The sequence below is a fragment of the Phalangium opilio genome, unplaced genomic scaffold (genome assembly GCF_054372755.1).
Source record: "Phalangium opilio isolate 3A_F unplaced genomic scaffold, DU_Popi_V2 ptg000352l_1, whole genome shotgun sequence".
Lineage (NCBI taxonomy): Eukaryota > Metazoa > Arthropoda > Arachnida > Opiliones > Phalangiidae > Phalangium > Phalangium opilio.
Window position 1 is genome coordinate 2,156,069 of NW_028324228.1, and position 21,436 is coordinate 2,177,504.

Here is a 21,436-nt window from a genome sequence, read left to right on the forward strand (position 1 = left end):
CCCACAAGTACCTACAAGCAACCGGGGCAAGTACCTACAAGCAACCGGAGCAAGTACCTACAAGCAACCGGGGCAAGTACCTACAAGCAACCGGAGCAAGTACCTACAAGCACCCGGAGCAAGTACCTACAAGCACCCGGAGCAAGTACCTACAAGCACCCGGAGCAAGTACCTACAAGCACCCGGAGCAAGTACCTACAAGCATTCGGAGCAAATACTTACAAGCACCCGGGGCAAGTACCTACAAGCACTCACAAGCACCTACAAGTACCCGAGTCAAGTATCTACAAGCACCCGGAGCAAGTACCGACAAGCACCCGGAGCAAGTACCGACGAGCACCCGGAGCAAGTACCGACAAGCACCCGGGGAAAGTACCCACAAGTACCTACAAACACCCACAAGTGCCCGGAACAAGCACCCACAAGTACCTTCAAGCACCCACAAGTACCTACAAGAACCAACAAGTACCTAAGAGCGCCCACAAGTACCTAAAAGCACCCACAAGTACCTACAAGCACACACAAGTACCCACAAGTACCTACAAGCACCCACAAGTACCCACAACTACCAACAAGCACCCACAAGTACCTACAAGCACCCACAAGTACCTACAAGCACCCACAAGTACCTACAAGTACCTACAAGCACCAACAAGTACCTACAAGCTTCCACAAGTACCCACAAGTACATACAAGTACCTACAAGTACCCACAAGTAACTACAAGCACCCACAAGTACCTTCAAACACCCACAAGCACCTACAAGCACCCACAACTACCTACAATCACCCACAAGTACCTACAAGCACCCACAAGTAACTACAAACACCCACAAGTACCTACAAACACCCACAAGTACCCGGGGCAAGCACCCACAAGCACCTACAAGCACCCACAAGTACCTTCAAGCAACCAAAAGTACCTACAAGCACCCACAAATACCTACAAGCACCCACAAGTACCTTCAAGCACCCACAAGTACCTACAAGCACCCACAAGTATCTACAAGAACCCAAAAGTACATACAAGCACCTACAAGTACCCATAAGTACCTAAAAGTACCCATAAGTACCTACAAGCACCCACAAGTACCCTGGGCAAGTACCCACAAGTACCCGGGGCAAGTACCCACAAGTACCTACAAGCACCCACAAGTACCTACAAGCACCCACAAGTACCCACAAGTACCTACAAGTACTAACAAGTACCCACAAGTACCTACAAGTACTCACAAGTACCCACAAGTACCTACAAGTACCCACAAGTACCTACAAGCACCCACAAGTACCTACAAGCACCCACAAGTACCTACAAGCACCCACAAGTACCCACAAGAACCCACAAGTACCCACAAGAATCCACAAGTACCTAAAAGCAACCACAAGAACCCACAAGTACCAACAAGCACCCACAAGAACCCACAAGTACCAACAAGCACCCACAAGAACTCACAAGCACCTACAAGTACCTACAAGCACCCACAAGTACCCACAAGTACCTACAAGTACCCACAAGTAACTAAAAGCACCCACAAGTACCTACAAGCACCCACAAGCACCCACAAGTACCCACAAGCACCCACAAGTACCTACAAGTACCTACAAGCACCAACAAGTACCTACAAGCACCCACAAGTACCCACAAGTAACTAAAAGCACCCACAAGTACCTTCAAACACCCACAAGCACCCACAAGTACCTACAAGTACCTACAAGCACCCACAAGTACCTACAAGCACCCACAAGTACCTACAAGCACCCACAAGTACCTACAAACACCCACAAATACCCGGGTCAAGCACCCAGAAGTACCTACAAACACCCACAAGCAACCACAAGTACCTACAAACACCCACAAGCAACCACAAGTACCTACAAACACCCACAAGCAACCACAAGTACCTACAAGCACCCACAAGTATCTACAAGAACCCAAAAGTACCAACAAGCACCTACAAGTACCCATTAGTACCTACAAGCACCCACAAGCACCCACAAGTACCTACAAGCACCCACAAGTACCTACAAGCACCCACAAGCACCCACAAGTACCTACAAGCACCCACAAGTACCTACAAGCACCCACAAGTACCTACAAGCACCCACAAGTACCTACAAGTACCTACAAGCACCAACAAGTACCTACAAGCACCCACAAGTACCCACAAGTACCTACAAGTACCCACAAGTAACTAAAAGCACCCACAAGTACCTTCAAACACCGACAAGCACCTACAAGCACCCACAAGTACCGACAATCACCCACAAGTACCTACAAGCACCCACAAGTACCTACAAGCACCCACAAGTACCTACAAGCACCCACAAGTACCTACAAACACCCACAAATACCCGGGTCAAGCACCCAGAAGTACCTACAAACACCCACAAGCAACCACAAGTACCTACAAACACCCACAAGCAACCACAAGTACCTACAAGCACCCACAAGTATCTACAAGAACCCAAAAGTACCAACAAGCACCTACAAGTACCCATTAGTACCTACAAGCACCCACAAGTACCCACAGGTACCTACAAGCACCTACAAGTACCCATAAGCACCTACAAGTACCTAAGAGCGCCCACAAGTACCTACAAGCACACACAAGTACCCACAAGTACCTACAAGCACCCACAAGTACCCACAACTACCAACAAGCACCCACAAGTACCTACAAGCACCCACAAGTACCTACAAGCACCCACAAGTACCTACAAGTACCTACAAGCACCAACAAGTACCTACAAGCTTCCACAAGTACCCACAAGTACATACAAGTACCTACAAGTACCCACAAGTAACTACAAGCACCCACAAGTACCTTCAAACACCCACAAGCACCTACAAGCACCCACAACTACCTACAATCACCCACAAGTACCTACAAGCACCCACAAGTAACTACAAACACCCACAAGTACCTACAAACACCCACAAGTACCCGGGGCAAGCACCCACAAGCACCTACAAGCACCCACAAGTACCTTCAAGCAACCAAAAGTACCTACAAGCACCCACAAATACCTACAAGCACCCACAAGTACCTTCAAGCACCCACAAGTACCTACAAGCACCCACAAGTATCTACAAGAACCCAAAAGTACATACAAGCACCTACAAGTACCCATAAGTACCTAAAAGTACCCATAAGTACCTACAAGCACCCACAAGTACCCGGGGCAAGTACCCACAAGTACCTACAAGCACCCACAAGTACCTACAAGCACCCACAAGTACCCACAAGTACCTACAAGTACTAACAAGTACCCACAAGTACCCACAAGTACTCACAAGTACCCACAAGTACCTACAAGTACCCACAAGTACCTACAAGCACCCACAAGTACCTACAAGCACCCACAAGTACCTACAAGCACCCACAAGTACCCACAAGAACCCACAAGTACCCACAAGAATCCACAAGAACCTACAAGCACCCACAAGTATCTACAAGCACCCACAAGAACCCGGGGCAAGTACCCATGAGTACCTACAAATATCCACAAGTACCTACAAGTACCCATGAGTACCTACAAGCACCCACAAGCACCTACAAGCACCCACAAGTACCTACAAGCATCCACAAATACCCACAAGTACCTACAAGCACCCACAAAAACCCACAAGTACCCATGAGTACCTACAAGCACCCACAAGCACCTACAAGCACCCACAAGTACCTACAAGCACCCACAAGTACCTACAAGCATCCACAAATACCCACGATTACCTACAAGCACCCACAAAAACCCACAAGAACCTACAAGCACCCACAAGAACCTACAAGCACCCACAAAAACCCACAAGCACCCACAAAAACCCACAAGTACCTACAAGCACCCACAAGTACCTACAAGCACCCACAAGTACCTACAAGCACCCACAAGTACCTACAAGCACCCACAAGTACCTACAAGGACCCACAAGTACCTACAAGCTCCCACAAGTACCTACAAGCACCCACAAGAACCCACAAGTACCCACAAAAACCAACAAGTACCCACAAGAACCCACAAGTACCTACAAGCACCCACAAGTACCTACAAGCACCCACAAGTACCTACAAGCACCCACAAGTACCTACAAGCACCCTCAAGTACCTACAAGCACCCTCAAGTACCTACAAGCACCCACAAGAACCCACAAGAACCTACAAGTACCCACAAAAACCAACAAGTACCCACAAGAACCCACAAGTACCTACAAGCACCCACAAGTACCTACAAGAACCCACAAGTACCTACAAGCACCCTCAAGTACCTACAAGCACCCTCAAGTACCTACAAATATCCACAAGTACCTACAAGTACCCATAAGTACCTACAAGTACCCATAAGTACCTACAAGCACCCACAAGCACCTACAAGCACCCACAAGTACCTACAAGCACCCACAAGTACCTACAAGCATCCACAAATACCCACAAGTACCTACAAGCACCCACAAAAACCCACAAGAACCTACAAGCACCCACAAAAACCCACAAGCACCCACAAACACCCACAAGTACCTACAAGCACCCACAAGTACCTACAAGAACCCACAAGTACCTACAAGCACCCACAAGTACCTACAAGCATCCACAAAAACCAACAAGTACCCACAAGAACCCACAAGTACCCACAAGCACCCACAAGTACCTACAAGCACCCACAAGTACCTACAAGCACCCACAGGTACCTACAAGCACCCACAAGTACCTACAAGCACCCTCAAGTACCTACAAGCACCCTCAAGTACCTACAAGTACCCACAAGTACCTACAAACACCCACACGTACCTACAAACACCCACAAGTACAGTCTGTTAGAAAAGTCTTTGCCCGTTGATTTTTTTTCCGAATATTTTGAATAATTCAAAAACCGTTGATCACAGAGAATTAACATTTGACACTAAGATAGATATTTTAGTTCTCCATCAAATGAGACCAAATTTGAAGTCGTAGGTCGAAGCACGTGCTAAAAAACGCGAATTTTTCGAAAATCTGAAAATGTTCAACTTTTTAAATATTAGTTTTGGGAGAAAATAAATGTGATTTTCGTTATCAAGGGGGTCAATTTATTTTTTTTTTTTTTTTTTTATTAGAAGAGAGAAAGGCCAAAAGGGAAATATTCCGCGGGCCCGCCCAATACACAGTGTGTTGTTTTTTTTTTTTTTTTTTTTTTTTTTTTTTTTTTATATATAATATATACAGTGTTATGTACAGTGTTAGGTACAGAAGTAGTTAGTATTAGTTTTTTTTGTTTGTTTTTTTTCTTTTTTTTGTTGGGTCGTTTGAACATGGGTGGTTTTTTTTTTAATGACAAATTTTTTGTTAGAAATGTTGGACGCAATAATCCGTGTGAGTCGTTATTTGTAGAGCCCGGTATCGTGGTCCGAGGAGCCAAAGCCCCGGTCAGCCCGGTCTGTTGAGTCGAGGCGGGTAGTCTCTTCTGTGGGGCCCCGAAATAGAGGAGTAACAATCAGTTTCGCGATTTTGGATCCAGGCTGGAGCTGCAGAGTGGTGGAGGAGAGGTTGTAAAGGATGACCTTCACATCGCCTCTATAATCCTCATCAATGATCCCACCTCCGATATGGATGCCTCGTTCCAGGAAATGGTAGAGACCTCTGATAGTGCCAACATGATTAGGCGGTAGTGCGAGTGCAATATTGGTGGGGACGGCGGCTTTATCACCCGGTAACAGAGCGACAGGTGAGACGCAGTAGAGGGGGTAGCACCCAGGTCTGGTGCCGCGAGGTGAACGGGCGGCCGGAGAGAGACGGGTGAAAAACATGGTAGAGGCGGATGTGTCCGGCGTGGGCGGGGGTGAAGATGACGGCCGGTCAGGGAAGGAGGCGTTACCATCGGCCATGATGAGTGGAATACTGTTTCCAGATAGTCAGGACCAGTCGGATTACTTCTAGATTGTGAAGGTTGAGTTGTTGAAGGATGTTAGGAAATTGTAGTGGACGTTGTGGGATATGGGTGCGGAGTTGAGCATGGAGAGGAGCATATAAAGGACAAGCGGTGAAGATATGGTCTGGTGTGTCAGGGAGTTGACAGGGGGGACATAGATCGGAGGGGAGTTTGCCGTATCGATGCAAGAGGACCCCAGTGACCAGGCGGCGGCAGAGGAGGCGACTGAGAGTAACCTCTTCTGCACGGTGTAGGGCAACGGGTGGTGCCGGACGTAGAAAAACTTGCGGGCGGTAGAGGGATTGCCGTAGGCCTTCCGCCGATGTTTGCCAAGTGGTTTGATAATGAGACGCTAGGCATTGCTTGAAGACCCTTGTAAGAGTAAGTCGGGAGTAGGGGATCCAGAGATCAAGCTGCTGGGGTGCGATAGTTAGAGCGCGGCGGGCTGCTTGGTCGGCCAACTCGTTCCCCTGGATACCCGTATGTCCAGGGCACCACAGGAGGGAGATTTGTTGAGGAGAGGCCACAGTAATTTCTTTATAGGTCATGGAGACCAGAGGGTCTTCGGAGGTACTTTTCAGCATACGTAAGCTCGATTGCGAGTCGGTACAAATAATCAATTGAGAGTGAGGGAAGGTTTGGCCAAGTCGTACGGCTTCCCAGATGGCAATTAGCTCACAGCGAGTGATATCATGATGGACGTTAATCGTTTTTGCGTAGGTCCAGCCAAAATTCTGGACATGCAGTCCAATGGCATTAACAGGAGCTGTAGGTATTTTTGAGGCGTCAGTATATATGATTAGGGGGTTATCGGGATCACAGAGCGTTGCTAGATGGCTGTAGAATTCCTGGCGGAGTTCTTCGGGGGTGAGATCTGCCTTTGGGTGGTTAATATAGTTGTCGATGATATTGACGGACGGATTATCCCACGGTGGGCGTGGGAGGTGTACTGGCGGGAGTATAGTAACACCCCCGCAGTCGAGGTGTAGGGCGCGAAGAGTAGTAGTAAGGTGATGTTGAAGTCTAACAGACAGTGAACGACGGGAGAGGGGAGGTAAGGTCCGATGAAGGAGGGGCGGCGCGGCGGCGAGGAAACCGTGGACCGAGAGGAGTTTGGCCAAGTGATTGAGCTCTAACGAAAGCCTGCGAAAGTCCAGTGGGTAAAGTTGGCTTTCGACCGTCATGGCCGCAATGGAAGTCGAACGGGGTAAACCAAGGATCGTTCGTAAGGCAGAGTTTTGAATTTTGTCCAGTTTGCGAAGATTGGTGTGGCAGGCGGTACCATAGAGGAAAGCTCCATAGTCCAGAACAGCACGGATAAAGTGGGTGTAAATTCGCAGACCGATAAGCCGCCGAGCGCCCCATTTAAGGCCCATAACGGCGCGAAGAACGTTAAGACGTTTCGAGCATTTGTTAGCGAGTTCATTGATGTGATTAGTCCACGTGAGCTTAGGGTCCAACCAGAGCCCTAAGTATTTGTAGGTATGAACTTCGTCCAGAAGATTCCCATCTATATGGAGGGAAATATCGTCATCCTTGCGGTGTTTACGAGTAAATACCATGTATTTGCATTTGTTATATTGTAAATGAAAGTCCCATTGTTCTAAGAAAGCGGCAGCTAGGTTGAGACAGTCTTGTAGGATTTGTCGGGCAATGGCGAGGGTGGCTCCGGTGGCCCATATAACTACGTCATCAGCATGGAGGCCTCTGGCGCTCTGAGTGGGAAAGTCCTGACCGAAGTCATTTATGGCAATTAGGAATAGAGTGGGGCTCAGGGGGCTCCCCTGGGGGACGCCTGTGTTAATAGGGACGTAGTGAGAGACTTGGTTATTAATCTTGACACGTAAGCGACGTTGCAGTAGAAAATCAGTAAGCCAGGACATTATGTGGCCTGACAGGCCAAGTTCTGTTAGACGACGTAAGAGGTGGTCAGAGTGGACGCTACCAAAAGCGTCCTTAAGGTCTAAGAAGACTGCAACTACACAGGTCTGTGTGGTGAGAGCCGTGTGTACATCATCGACGAGGCGAATAGGGTGTTCCATAGTGGTGCGACCCTTACGGAATCCGCTTTGGTAGGGCTGTAAGAGATTGTGCATTTCCAAGAAGTACAGTAGCCGACGGTTGACCAGTCTATCAAATAACTTTTTCAGGGTCAGGAGTAGTGCTATGGGGCGATAGCTTTCCGGTGATGTGGGGTCTTTGCCAGGTTTTAAGAGAGGGATGATGGTAGCATCATTCCAGTGGGCGGGGAAGTCATGGTGGGTCCAGTGATGATTTAGGGTTTGGAGAATTTTAGGGAGGAAGGTGTGCGGCAAGCGACAAAGCATTTTGTTTGAAATCTTGTCGGCCCCCGGGGCCGTTTTTTGTAGTTTCGGGAGTACATGATAAAGTTCACCTAGGGTGAAAGGGTCATTTAGATCGAGGGGAGAATCCGATAGAGGAGGTGGTACGGCCTCCAAAGTAGATGTGAAGTAGATTTGATGGTAATGCTGTGCCAGGATTGTTGCTCTTTGGAGGTCGGCGGTGTTGTTTGGCGGTGGTGTATAGGTGACGCGAGGTCTCGTTGCCCATTTGAGTTTTTGCCATATGTCCCCACTAGGGGTAGATGGTTGTAGCGTATCGCAAAATTCCCGCCAGCATCGGGTTTTCTCCCGTTTTAGAGTAAGGCGAAACAAGGCACGGGTATGATGGTACAGTCTATAGTCAGTTTGGTTGTGTTGCTTAGAGTATCGATTACGGTGCCAATTGGCCTTTTCATGAAGCTGGCGGAGTCTAAGGTTCCACCAGTAAGGAAGCCGCGGTTTATGGGGAAGCCGATCGTTACAACGAGGCGGGGTTGGGGGGTGGGCAAAGGATAGAATGAGGGACTGTAGTTCAGAGAATGTTAGTGGTGTGTCCGGATCGTGGTCTAGATAGGCATCAGCGGCAGTGCGAAAGGAAGTCCAGTTAATTGGTCGGCAGATTGTGGGGTGGGAAGGTATCGGGGGGTGGCCATGTCTTATGGGGGTGGGGAGAGTAATGAGGATGGGAAGATGGTCGCTACCACCCTTTGGTAGAGGGACCCAGGTTAGTCTAGGAGCAAGGGATGAGCTGGCAAACGTGGTGTCAGGAGCCGTATTGCGCGCTTGAAGAGGACGCCGGGTATGTGTGCCATCATTGATACAGCATATGGAAGGGTTGATATTGAGCCAGCTTGTGATATGCATTCCCTGCGTATTACAAAGGGCAGTGTCCCAAGTTGGATGATGGCCGTTTAAATCCGCGCCGAGTATCATAGGATGCGGTATTTGACGAGACAACATATTGAGATCTTGGTCAGAGCTGGAGCCCGATGGATCATAGAGGGAGGACAATTGGAGAGGTTGGCCTCTCCAAGATATAGAAATCGTGATACCTTCAACTGTGGGCGGGGGTGTCACAGTAAGTTCGGTTGGTGAGAGGTGTTTCGCAGCAAAAATCGCTACGCCACCGCCACGGGGTGGGAGGAGAGTTGGGTCAGAGGGGCGATCTTTTCGAAAAATCGTATAGTAATCGGTATAGGCGTTGAGGGTTGCATGTTTGGGTTGTAGCCAGGTTTCTTGTAGAAGGATGATATGTGGAGTATATGTTTGGATTAGGGCGACAAGGTCACCTTGATTGGCCAGAATGCTACGAGCGTTCCATTGAATGATAGTGAGATTGGGATATGGCGTATTATTGGGCAAAACAATTTCTGAGGGCGTGTTGTTTGTCTTCCGGAAGTTTTTTAAGGATATCTTGCCGGTTGATGGTAGTCTTCAGAGTGCGGTTGAGGAGGACAGTGAAAAGGGAAATTATTTCGTCAAAGGAGGGCGGAGTCGGTTTGGCTAGGGTAACTACGATGTCGCAAAGCACATTGAGGATATCTTCGGGCTGGCAGGAGGGAAGGATGGGGCCGGAGGGGGGGCGGGTAGGGGGGTGGAAGGGGAGACGATTGGTTGGGGGAAGGTGGACAGGGGGAAGGGGTGGGAAGTCTGTAGCCGAGAAGGTCGGAGTGGGGTTAAGTTTATTAAAGGCCTGTATAGCGGCATAGCGAGAGAGATTTTGTTGCTCTTGGAGTCTGATGATTTGAACTTCTTTTAGTCGTTGAGGGCATTTGATAGAAGACGCAATGTGATCGGAATTTCCACAGTTAGCACAGTGTTTCTGTCCTTGACAATCCTGGCCATCCGGGTGATTAGCTCCACATGTAACACAGCGGAAATTACTTTTACAGTGTTTTTGAGTATGTCCAAAGTGACGGCATCGTTTACATTGCATTGGTTGACGAACATAAGGAGCAACCTTATAAATTTGATAATACATTCGCACTTCTGTGGGAAGGTCTGCGGATCCGAAGTTGAGGAGATAGGTGGAGCTAGTGGCCCCTAGTCGGGTTATTTTTTTGCAGGGAAGGCCTTGCCGTTCCAAAGCATCCGCTATTAAAGGTTCCGTTAGATTTTCGGGGACTCGATAAATTACCCCTTTATTTCCTGGTTCCTGCGGGTGGCCGGGTGTAGTGATTGAAAATTTGATTTTGTCCATATGATCCCACTTCATTAATGTGGCATGTTGTTGGGAGGTTAATGGTGCAACCAGTAAGGCTCCACCACGTAGTACTCGCAAATCCTTAACTTCTCCTACAGTATGTTCGATATGGTGGCAAAGTTTTATAAAGTCCGTATCATGGAACGTTGGGCCTTGGCCCTGTTTGGTCTGTTCCGGCGTAATCTTTCCTTCTCGGGTGTCTTTTGGTTGAAAAATAAGCGGTTTAATTACTTCAGTAGTGGCATTTAGATCCATGTCCTCAGATTGTCGTGGTTGAGAGTTCGTGGTAGGTTGTTCGTCATCGTAATTGGGTGAGTTAGGAGGGTCGCTTGACTCTTTTTTCCGTTTTTTAGGGGAGTTCATAGCAGAACAGAAAGGGAGGGGGAAGGGGAGAAAGCAAGAGGGGAGGGAAAAGCTGATACACTTACACAGAAACCAGAGCACAAAGAGCGTGACTGGCAAACGCACTGTCAAAAGTCAGAGTGTGGGGGTCAATTTATATTTAGAAAGTGTCTTCAATTTCCTTGTATCTTTAATATTTCGCAAGATATTTCAATTTGTTTAAATTTATAAAATTGAGAACGCTCTAAGTTCCACAAAAAGTGAAAATGAAAACCGTTTACCCAGATATCTAGAACATCCCATATAGGGTATTTCTACCTATCTTTTTGTTGATATGACGAATTAGTAAGTTCCAGCTAACTTTAACTTTTCATTATGTTTAAAGGGATACATAAATGTTCTAATTTTAAGAATTTAGTCTTTCACTTCAATATTACCTGACCGTTGTAAATGTCACAAGGAATTTTTTTTAAATATAAAGACTACTTTCCCATTGGTTTAGTAGCAGGGCCTGAAATAAGGTAAAATTATTATATAACGTGTGTCCAGTAACCTCTCCTTTGACTGGAAAATATATAGAACCCTGTCCTCCGGAGTTTCCAAAAATAGTGTCGAAACCTAATAGTCAAGCTATCTCAACTTCGGAAATATTTATCGGTCAAAATGTCAAGTAACCTTAATTTTTAAAAAAAAATATGGGGCATTTTCAAATTTAATTGGACAATGTCCTGTGTCCTGTGCTTATTCCCGGCCCTGTTTAGTAGTGTTTACCTGTTTGGATTAAATCTCGTAATCTAAGCTGCTGTTAATGACCGAGCTTCACGATATTTTGACTTCACCATGAATAATCAGAACGGTCGGTCTACTCAAGCCAAATATAACCCATAAGGTGAAGGTTCATAAGTAGCTGTGATCTTATATTTGAAAAGTTAGTTTGTATTTTAGTTTATTTAGTCTTTAAGCACAGTCACGGTTAGTTACCCAATTTGACCACTAACAATAGAGGATGACATCACATGTGGATTAGCTGAGGCTGGGTCTACGAATGTCTAGTTATTCACTCCCTTAGGAACGTCCTATTATAGACCCGCAACATATTAGTTTTATGAATAAACCCTGGTTAAGCATTATTATTTTGAATTTGAGAGTTGTCAAACACCTGGTTTAAGTCAATGTTTACACCCGAACAACGCCGCGTAGCTAGACTAGTTTGAAATCCTTACACACCACACTAACTTATTCATAGAAAGAATGTTTAAATTTACGATTGCTGTGACGTTCAATTTCTGAATGTCTTGTATGGGTCATGAGTGAAAACAGTATTTTCAAATGATCATTGGTATGAAATTTGGGCTTTTCTATTGCCAGGCCTATCGTAACATTGTTAGTACGACAGCAGTTACCACAAATACAAGTGGATTTTTAGTTCCGAATCTTAAATTTACTTCGAAACGGTATACGGACTAAATACCCTCAAGACCGAAACCCCATGTCATAATCCCCAGTATTGAAAAAAAAACAAAAAACCCCTCCTTAGACAAAACCCCCGGTCGTTTTCCCCCCTTCTCTAGGCAAAATCCCCCGGTCATTTTCCCTCATCCTAGAAGAAAGAAAAGCCCCCCATTCTCCCATTCTCAAGGCAAAATCCCCTCGTCATTTTCCTATTCCAAGAAGAAAGTAAAGCCCCCCATTCTCAAGGCAAAATCCCCGGTCATTTTCCTTCATCCTAGAAGAACGCAAAGACCCCCCCCCCTTCTCAAGGCAAAATCCCCCGGTCATTTTCCCTCATCCTAGATGAAAGTAAAGCCCCCCCCGTTCTCAAGGCAAAATCCCCCGGTCATTTTCCCTCATCCTAGATGAAAGTAAAGCCCCCCCCGTTCTCAAGGCAAAATCCCCCGGTCATTTTCCCTCATCCTAGAAGAAAGAAAAGCCCCCATTCTCAAGGCAAAATCCCCCGGTCATTTTCCCTCATCCTAGGAGAAAGTAAAGCCGCCGCCATTTTGTGAAAATATATCGAGTGACGTTTAAATGGCCATATAGGTTACGTCGAATTATGGACTACTAGAAGAAAAGCCCGTTGCGGCTAATACACCAACGGGCGGTAGCGAATAATGTTTTTGCAATTTTTTCCCCTTGGTGACAACTACTCCTTGGTGGCTAAAATCGAATCTAAGCCCAACCTATACTAGAACCTGCAGATAAAACGGCAAATCGACACCCCAAAACTGGAAGGCAGGCCAGGGCGTTACGCTATTGGCCGAAGGTGCCAGTTTTAAATTATCGATGAAATCAGAATCTATTTTGATTTTTAAAATCATTCAGAGATATTTCCTGGATTTTTCGCTATGCAGATAGGTCTTATAACTAGTAGATGAATCGTTTGAAAATCACGAAAAGTGAATTCGGACGGGCGGCGCGAGAAAAAATAGGCTGTTATATATTAGATGAGTCGGGGTAGTACCAGTTAGATCCTGCGGAACATGAAGGGATAACGTAAATTCGAATGTGACATGAAAAAGATAAATATGGGATTCAAAATCTGCAAATTGGTTTTAAATATTCCTTTATTTTTCTGTTTGTTACCATATAGAAACGTAAATAAATCAAAAGCGAGAAAAAGTTACATGCGAATTTTTGGAAACAAATATTTAGCAATAATGATGGCTAACTAGACTAAACCGTTTTGCATCAATTTGGCAATAAAAATAAAACGCTTGCAAAAATCAATTTGTAAACCAAAGAAAAAACTTATCAATATTTAATTAATACGGCAGCGAATCGCCCCTCACGCGCAAACACATTCGTAGCCTTTTCCTAAAGGACACACATAATTTCCGGATGAAATCAGGTGGCAAAGCGTTGTAAGCCGCAAGAACCATGTTGAGAAGATCTTCTCGAGTGTCCGGAATTCTCTTTTCCATGTTGTTTGCCATATGTGCCCACATGGTTTCAATGGGATTTAAGTCCGGCGAGTGCGATGGCCATTCCAACACGTTAATTCCTTCGTGGTCCAAGAAATTGGCCACAATTCGGGCATTGTGCGCGGGGCAGTTGTCCTGTTGGAACCACAGGCTGAAATATTTATGTGATAAGTCAATAAATTCCATAGAATTAATGTTAATAAACTTACCGGTTTTGGTCTTCGAAATAAATAGCGGCCACAGAGGGAAGCATGGAGTCCCGCAAAATCCGAATATAGGACTGGCCGTTTAGACGTCCCTCAATTGGGTGCAAAATGCCGACCCTGCCATCGCCAATACATCCCCAAACGTTGACGCTAAAACGCCCGCTCCTTTTCGTATGATTGACGAAGTTCGGGTCGTATCTTTGATTTGTGGTTCTCGTGACCCACACCACCGGCGACGATGGCGAACTTTGAAAGGACTATAAAATATCAAGAATAAAATTAATTGAAATTAGCATAAGAAATTACCCAGTTAATATTTACTTTTTCATCGGAGAAGAGAATGAACCTTTCCAAGTCTTCCCGTGGCCAAGTTAGCATTTCTTCGCAAAATTCCCGACGAGCGCGCTTGTGGGCTGCCGTGAGAAAAGGCTTATTCGCCGACCTTCGTCTCCTTACTCCCTCCTTCTTTAATTTGGCCCAAACGGTTGTTGGCGTAACGTTGACACCAGTGTTGTTTTGCCACCTATTTCTTAAATGTCTGATTGAAAGAAATTGGTTGTTCTTGGCGTCCCTGATGAGTGCCCTCGTCTCTCCGTCATTGCCGGCGATCGGTCTACCAGGTCTATCTAAATCCTACACGTAGGGAAACCACCTTATACTATCTACATCTCTAACCTTATATAATCAAACCAAAGGCAAATATTAAGCAAAACCTTACTTGAACCCTTTGGAATCTTTCATATCGTGAATACGTGTAACGAGCACCTCTACTTGAACATCCAACACGATTAGCGATTGCATCCCAGGTCCATCCTTGTCTCCTTAGAGTAATAATTTCGACTCTTTGTCCTTCCGTGATGCGAGGCATGATTGAAACTGTTTACTTTCTTAAGGAATGTAGGCATTTTTATATCAAGTCACAAATATTTTTTGAGTGCGTTTCCCGTCTATAGCATCTCTATTTAGAACCAAAGCAAAACGTTTTTAAATAGAGATTCTATAGACGGGAAACGCACTCAAAAAATATTTTTGACTTGATATAAAAATGCCTACATTCCGTAAAGGGAGGGTGAAGTAGAAAATCAGGTGATTTTTTTATCAATTCTTCTACTAATTACAAGACCAGTCTACATAGTGAAACATTCAGGAAATACTTCCGAATGATTTTAAATTTCAAATTAGGTTCAGATTTTAAGGATAATTTTAAAGAAGGTCCTCCGACCAATCGCGTAACGCCCTGCCTCTTTATTAACAAAATTCTCGTGGCACGTTCCGTGTTGAATGAAATTTATCACGAGATTTGATAAAATTCGCGCGCGACATGGAGCTTGCCACGAGAATTTTGTTAATAAAAAGGCAGGGCGTTACGCGATTGGTCGGAGGACCTTCTTTAAAATTATCCTTAAAATCTGAACCTAATTTGAAATTTAAAATCATTCGGAAGTATTTCCTGAATGTTTCACTATGTAGACTGGTCTTGTAATTAGTAGAAGAATTGATAAAAAATCACCTGATTTTCTACTTCACCCTCCCTTTACGGAATGTAGGCATTTTTATATCAAGTCACAAATATTTTTTGAGTGCGTTTCCCGTCTATAGAATCTCTATTTAAAAACGTTTTGCTTTGGTTCTAAATAGAGATTCTATAGACGGGAAACGCACTCAAAAAATATTTGTGACTTGATATAAAAATGCCTACATTCCTTAAGAAAGTAAACAGTTTCAATCATGCCTCGCATCACGGAAGGACAAAGAGTCGAAATTATTACTCTAAGGAGACAAGGATGGACCTGGGATGCAATCGCTAATCGTGTTGGATGTTCAAGTAGAGCTGCTCGTTACACGTATTCACGATATGAAAGATTCCAAAGGGTTCAAGTAAGGTTTTGCTTAATATTTGCCTTTGGTTTGATTATATAAGGTTAGAGATGTAGATAGTATAAGGTGGTTCCCCTACGTGTAGGATTTAGATAGACCTGGTAGACCGATCGCCGGCAATGCCGGAGAGACGAGGGCACTCATCAGGGACGCCAAGAACAACCAATTTCTTTCAATCAGACATTTAAGAAATAGGTGGCAAAACAACACTGGTGTCAACGTTACGCCAACAACCGTTTGGGCCAAATTAAAGAAGGAGGGAGTAAGGAGACGAAGGTCGGCGAATAAGCCTTTTCTCACGGCAGCCCACAAGCGCGCTCGTCGGGAATTTTGCGAAGAAATGCTAACTTGGCCACGGGAAGACTTGGAAAGGTTCATTCTCTTCTCCGATGAAAAAGTAAATATTAACTGGGTAATTTCTTATGCTAATTTCAATTAATTTTATTCTTGATATTTTATAGTCCTTTCAAAGTTCGCCATCGTCGCCGGTGGTGTGGGTCACGAGAACCACAAATCAAAGATACGACCCGAACTTCGTCAATCATACGAAAAGGAGCGGGCGTTTTAGCGTCAACGTTTGGGGATGTATTGGCGATGGCAGGGTCGGCATTTTGCACCCAATTGAGGGACGTCTAAACGGCCAGTCCTATATTCGGATTTTGCGGGACTCCATGCTTCCCTCTGTGGCCGCTATTTATGACGTGGAAGACCAAAACCGGTAAGTTTATTAACATTAATTCTATGGAATTTATTGACTTATCACATAAATATTTCAGCCTGTGGTTCCAACAGGACAACTGCCCCGCGCACAATGCCCGAATTGTGGCCAATTTCTTGGACCACGAAGGAATTAACGTGTTGGAATGGCCATCGCACTCGCCGGACTTAAATCCCATTGAAACCATGTGGGCACATATGGCAAACAACATGGAAAAGAGAATTCCGGACACTCGAGAAGATCTTCTCAACATGGTTCTTGCGGCTTACAACGCTTTGCCACCTGATTTCATCCGGAAATTATGTGTGTCCTTTAGGAAAAGGCTACGAATGTGTTTGCGCGTGAGGGGCGATTCGCTGCCGTATTAATTAAATATTGATAAGTTTTTTCTTTGGTTTACAAATTGATTTTTGCAAGCGTTTTATTTTTATTGCCAAATTGATGCAAAACGGTTTAGTCTAGTTAGCCATCATTATTGCTAAATATTTGTTTCCAAAAATTCGCATGTAACTTTTTCTCGCTTTTGATTTATTTACGTTTCTATATGGTAACAAACAGAAAAATAAAGGAATATTTAAAACCAATTTGCAGATTTTGAATCCCATATTTATCTTTTTCATGTCACATTCGAATTTACGTTATCCCTTCATGTTCCGCAGGATCTAACTGGTACTACCCCGACTCATCTAATATATAACAGCCTATTTTTTCTCGCGCCGCCCGTCCGAATTCACTTTTCGTGATTTTCAAACGATTCATCTACTAGTTATAAGACCTATCTGCATAGTGAAACATCCAGGAAATATCTCTGAATGATTTTAAAAATCAAAATAGATTCTGATTTCATCGATAATTTAAAACTGGCACCTTCGGCCAATAGCGTAACGCCCTGGCCTGCCTTCCAGTTTTGGGGTGTCGATTTGCCGTTTTATCTGCAGGTTCTAGTATAGGTTGGTCTTAGATTCAATTTTAGCCACCAAGGAGTAGTTGTCACCAAGGGGAAAAAATTGCAAAAACATTATTCGCTACCGCCCGTTGGTGTATTAGCCGCAACGGGCTTTTCTTCTAGTAGTCCATAATTCGACGTAACCTATATGGCCATTTAAACGTCACTCGATATATTTTCACAAAATGGCGGCGGCTTTACTTTCTCCTAGGATGAGGGAAAATGACCGGGGGATTTTGCCTTGAGAATGGGGGCTTTTCTTTCTTCTAGGATGAGGGAAAATGACCGGGGGATTTTGCCTTGAGAACGGGGGGGCTTTACTTTCATCTAGGATGAGGGAAAATGACCGGGGGATTTTGCCTTGAGAACGGGGGGGGGCTTTACTTTCATCTAGGATGAGGGAAAATGACCGGGGGATTTTGCCTTGAGAAGGGGGGGTCTTTGCGTTCTTCTAGGATGAAGGAAAATTACCGGGGATTTTGCCTTGAGAATGGGGGGCTTTACTTTCTTCTTGGAATAGGAAAATGACGAGGGGATTTTGCCTTGAGAATGGGAGAATGGGGGGCTTTTCTTTCTTCTAGGATGAGGGAAAATGACCGGGGGATTTTGCCTAGAGAAGGGGGGAAAACGACCGGGGGTTTTGTCTAAGGAGGGGTTTTTTGTTTTGTTTTCAATACTGGGGATTATGACATGGGGTTTCGGTCTTGAGGGTATTTAGTCCGTATACCGTTTCGAAGTAAATTTAAGATTCGGAACTAAAAATCCACTTGTATTTGTGGTAACTGCTGTCGTACTAACAATGTTACGATAGGCCTGGCAATAGAAAAGCCCAAAATTTCATACCAATGATCATTTGAAAATACTGTTTTCACTCATGACCCATACAAGACATTCAGAAATTGAACGTCACAGCAATCGTAAATTTAAACATTATTTCCATGAATAAGTTAGTGTGGTGTGTAAGGATTTCAAACTAGTCTAGCTACGCGGCGTTATTCGGGTGTAAAAATTGACTTAAACCAGGTGTTTGACAACTCTCAAATTCAAAATAACAATGCTTAACCAGGGTTTATTCATAAAACTGATATGTTGCGGGTCTATAATAGGACGTTCCTAAGAGAGTGAATAACTAGACATTCGTAGACCCAGCCTCAGCTAATCCATATGTGAAGTCATCCTCTATTGTTAGTGGTCAAATTGGGTAACTAACCGTGTCTGTGCATAAAGATTAAATAAACTAAAATTCCAACTAAGTTTTCAAATATAGTTAAAGTTAGCTGGAACTTACTAATTCGTCATATCAACAAAAAGATAGGTAGAAATACCCTATATGGGATGTTCTAGATATCTGGGTAAACGGTTTTCATTTTCACTTTTTGTGGAACTTAGAGCGTTCTCAATTTTATAAATTTAAACAAATTGAAATATCTTGCGAAATATTAAAGATACAAGGAAATTGAAGACACTTTCTAAATATAAATTGACCCCCCTGATAACGAAAATCACATTTATTTTCTCCAAAAACTAATATTTAAAAAGTTGAACATTTTCAGATTTTCGAAAAATTCGCGTTTTTTAGCACGTGCTTCGACCTACGACTTCAAATTTGGTCTCATTTGATGGAGAACTAAAATATCTATCTTAGTGTCAAATGTTAATTCTCTGTGATCAACGGTTTTTGAATTATTCAAAATATTCGGAAAAAAATCAACGGGCAAAGACTTTTCTAACAGACTGTACATACAAGCACCCACAAGTACCTACAAGCACCCACAAGTTTTAACCGAGAGCTCAAACGGCATGCTTTTCTTGCTTAATATCCCTCTAACGGCGTGAATCACTACAAAAACCCCGTAAGTCGAATATAAAAAATTAAGGCTAAATTGCGTGTCTCTAACAGTGGTAAAACGCCATAATTCCAATACCCAAAACAACGTAAGTCAAAGCATGTCTTAATAATGATAAAAATCAATACTTAAACTTAATTTATCTTAATGAAACTAAGGAAAGGCACATCTATGGACTGTTATCTTTCATTTAAGATGGTTCCCAAACGTAACGAATGAATAGTTTTCTTTATACACGATCTCAATTAAGGTCATTTTTCAGAAAAATCCCATGTTATCTCTATGGAAGAATATAGTATTTTTCACAAAATGTCTTAATTATTTTATGGATTCTAAAACCACCCTTAACAACTTTATTCTTTATAGAATTAACTATTAGTTGGATCTCTTTGAAATTTTAACCACAAAAGTAGGGCCCAAATTTTAGTTCACTGGCAAAATTTCAAAGCAGAAAACACAATACGAAAAACGTTATGGCCAATCAAAGAACCCTCCTTTAGCATTAGAGGGAGTATCAGGTCTTATCTAAGAGAGCGACCGCTCTCCCAGAATAACAAATTTACTTTTGTTAAAACTTTTTCCTCGTTATTTTAAGATGAATTTCGTCTCAAAACATCTTTAATTAAAATAAAACTTAAAAAAAAAAAAATTCCTCGTGCGGAATCGAACTGCGACCCATGGTTCTGCCGCGCAAAAGGCAACGGTTCTAACCACCATACCATGAGCGTAGTTACTCTAGTGCATATTCTAGGGGTATTTTTTATAAAGCTCGCGCATGCGTATCAGATTCTTGGTCACAGCATGACGTCAGCAAACCACCGCCGGTATTCCACTGGGGAATTTTTCATCGTTTCCCTCTCGTGGGCCCGTATATTTCAATTGACACTCCGAGCGTGTTCGACGGGCTTTAAGTCTTCCGTTTATAAAAATATAACTTTTGAACGCCATCTGGCGTGCAAAAGTAAAAAGGTAGTGTCCATCTCCCCTAGATCCTCCCACAACATTCTAGACCCACCCTAGAGGGAGGGGCCAAAAAAATTATACCGGAAATAGACCTGGCCACTTTTGTTGATCACGTGATTTTTGAGCTACGTAATATTCCTCAGTTTCTACTCCCTATTATAAATTCTCTCTGATTCTGCCCGATCGAAAGATGTTCCGGTCACGTTCTGCAGAAACTTTTTACCTCTCCGAGTGACGAAGATGTCACTGAGATTTATTACACTGGACGTGTCTGTGTGTCAATCTGTCACCGCGTTCGCAGTTGGCAAATCGGAGCAAACGTGTTCGCAGAAAGCAATTTTTGGCTTCTCCATCGTTAAGGTTAAGAAGTGCGCGGCGATCGGCTAGGGTTACGAGAAACGTCTAGCTTCCCAATGGCAGGGCTTCCATTAAAGGTTCACGCAGTGGCGGGTATTCTTATCATTTATTGTGAATCAATCGCCTTATAGACCCTAAATATGTTAAAGAGGCATACGCTTGAATTTAAACGTAAAAATAGCCATGTTTACAATGATTTTAGGAATAACGTTTCTTTAAACGACTAAACTAGAATTAAGGTAAATTACCGACGATTAAAATAATTAATATTAATTTTATTTATTTAATTATTTAAGAAAAACCTCTTGATTTTGTCTCGACTCCAAGAGGTTTATTTTGGTTTCCCAACTTGTTTACCTCAGAGGTCCTTACGCAGTGTTTCGGTCGTGTTTTCGGTCAAGTGGGAACTAAGCAAAACCAGTAGCAAAATCCCGGAGTTTCGCTGCACCTAATGAACATTTACCCATTTTCTCTTTTTTTTAAATTATCTGTTTTATGATAATGGTAAAAATTCAGTGTGCGACAGGATTTGAAAAGAACTGGGAATGACTTTAGTGGTTAAACGTCACAGGTCGTAAGCATACAGTAAACAATTTAACGCTTCGTTTAATGCTAGATACTTGAAAGATTTAGTGGCCTTACAAACTTTTGCGGAATATTTAACCATTTCCTCTATTCGCGCTCAAGTTTTAATTGAACTTTTGCATGTCGATTCTAATATGTGGAAATACAGAGTGGTTTAGTGGCCTCTGCTAAATCGAACCACTTATACCTTTCTCAGTCTTTGAGAATTCAACCAATCCCGTTACTCTC

General features: G+C 43.8%; 2 protein-coding genes and 1 long non-coding RNA gene across 3 annotated transcripts in view; 1 reads left to right on the forward strand and 2 right to left on the reverse strand.

Annotated features, from left to right (window-relative positions):
* Positions 1–21,436, forward strand: part of LOC149602820 (ATP-binding cassette sub-family C member 1-like) — a 449,544-nt gene that overhangs the window by 228,855 nt on the left and 199,253 nt on the right. The gene's annotated exons all lie outside the window — the stretch shown is intronic.
* LOC149602828 (uncharacterized) lies at positions 257–3,335 on the reverse strand. Its single transcript, XR_016377045.1, has 3 exons — positions 2,625–3,335; positions 1,499–2,141; positions 257–739 (listed from the first exon to the last, which is right to left on the reverse strand). It is a non-coding gene; the product is annotated as an uncharacterized LOC149602828 (long non-coding RNA).
* On the reverse strand, positions 5,835–10,808 carry LOC149602829 (uncharacterized). The gene is made up of 2 exons (XM_089860210.1): positions 9,699–10,808; positions 5,835–9,631 (listed from the first exon to the last, which is right to left on the reverse strand). Exons 1-2 carry the CDS (start codon positions 10,806–10,808, stop codon positions 5,843–5,845), a joined length of 4,899 nt encoding a protein of 1,632 aa, XP_089716336.1. The 3' UTR covers positions 5,835–5,842.

Coding starts and splice junctions, on each gene's coding strand:
- LOC149602829 (XM_089860210.1), bottom strand. CDS start 10,808: ATGAACTCCCCTAAAAAACGGAAAAAAGAGTCAAGCGACCCTCCTAAC. Junction 9,632..9,698: donor AAATAATTTCCCTTTTCACT/GTCCTCCTCAAC, acceptor AACTTCCGGAAG/ACAAACAACACGCCCTCAGA.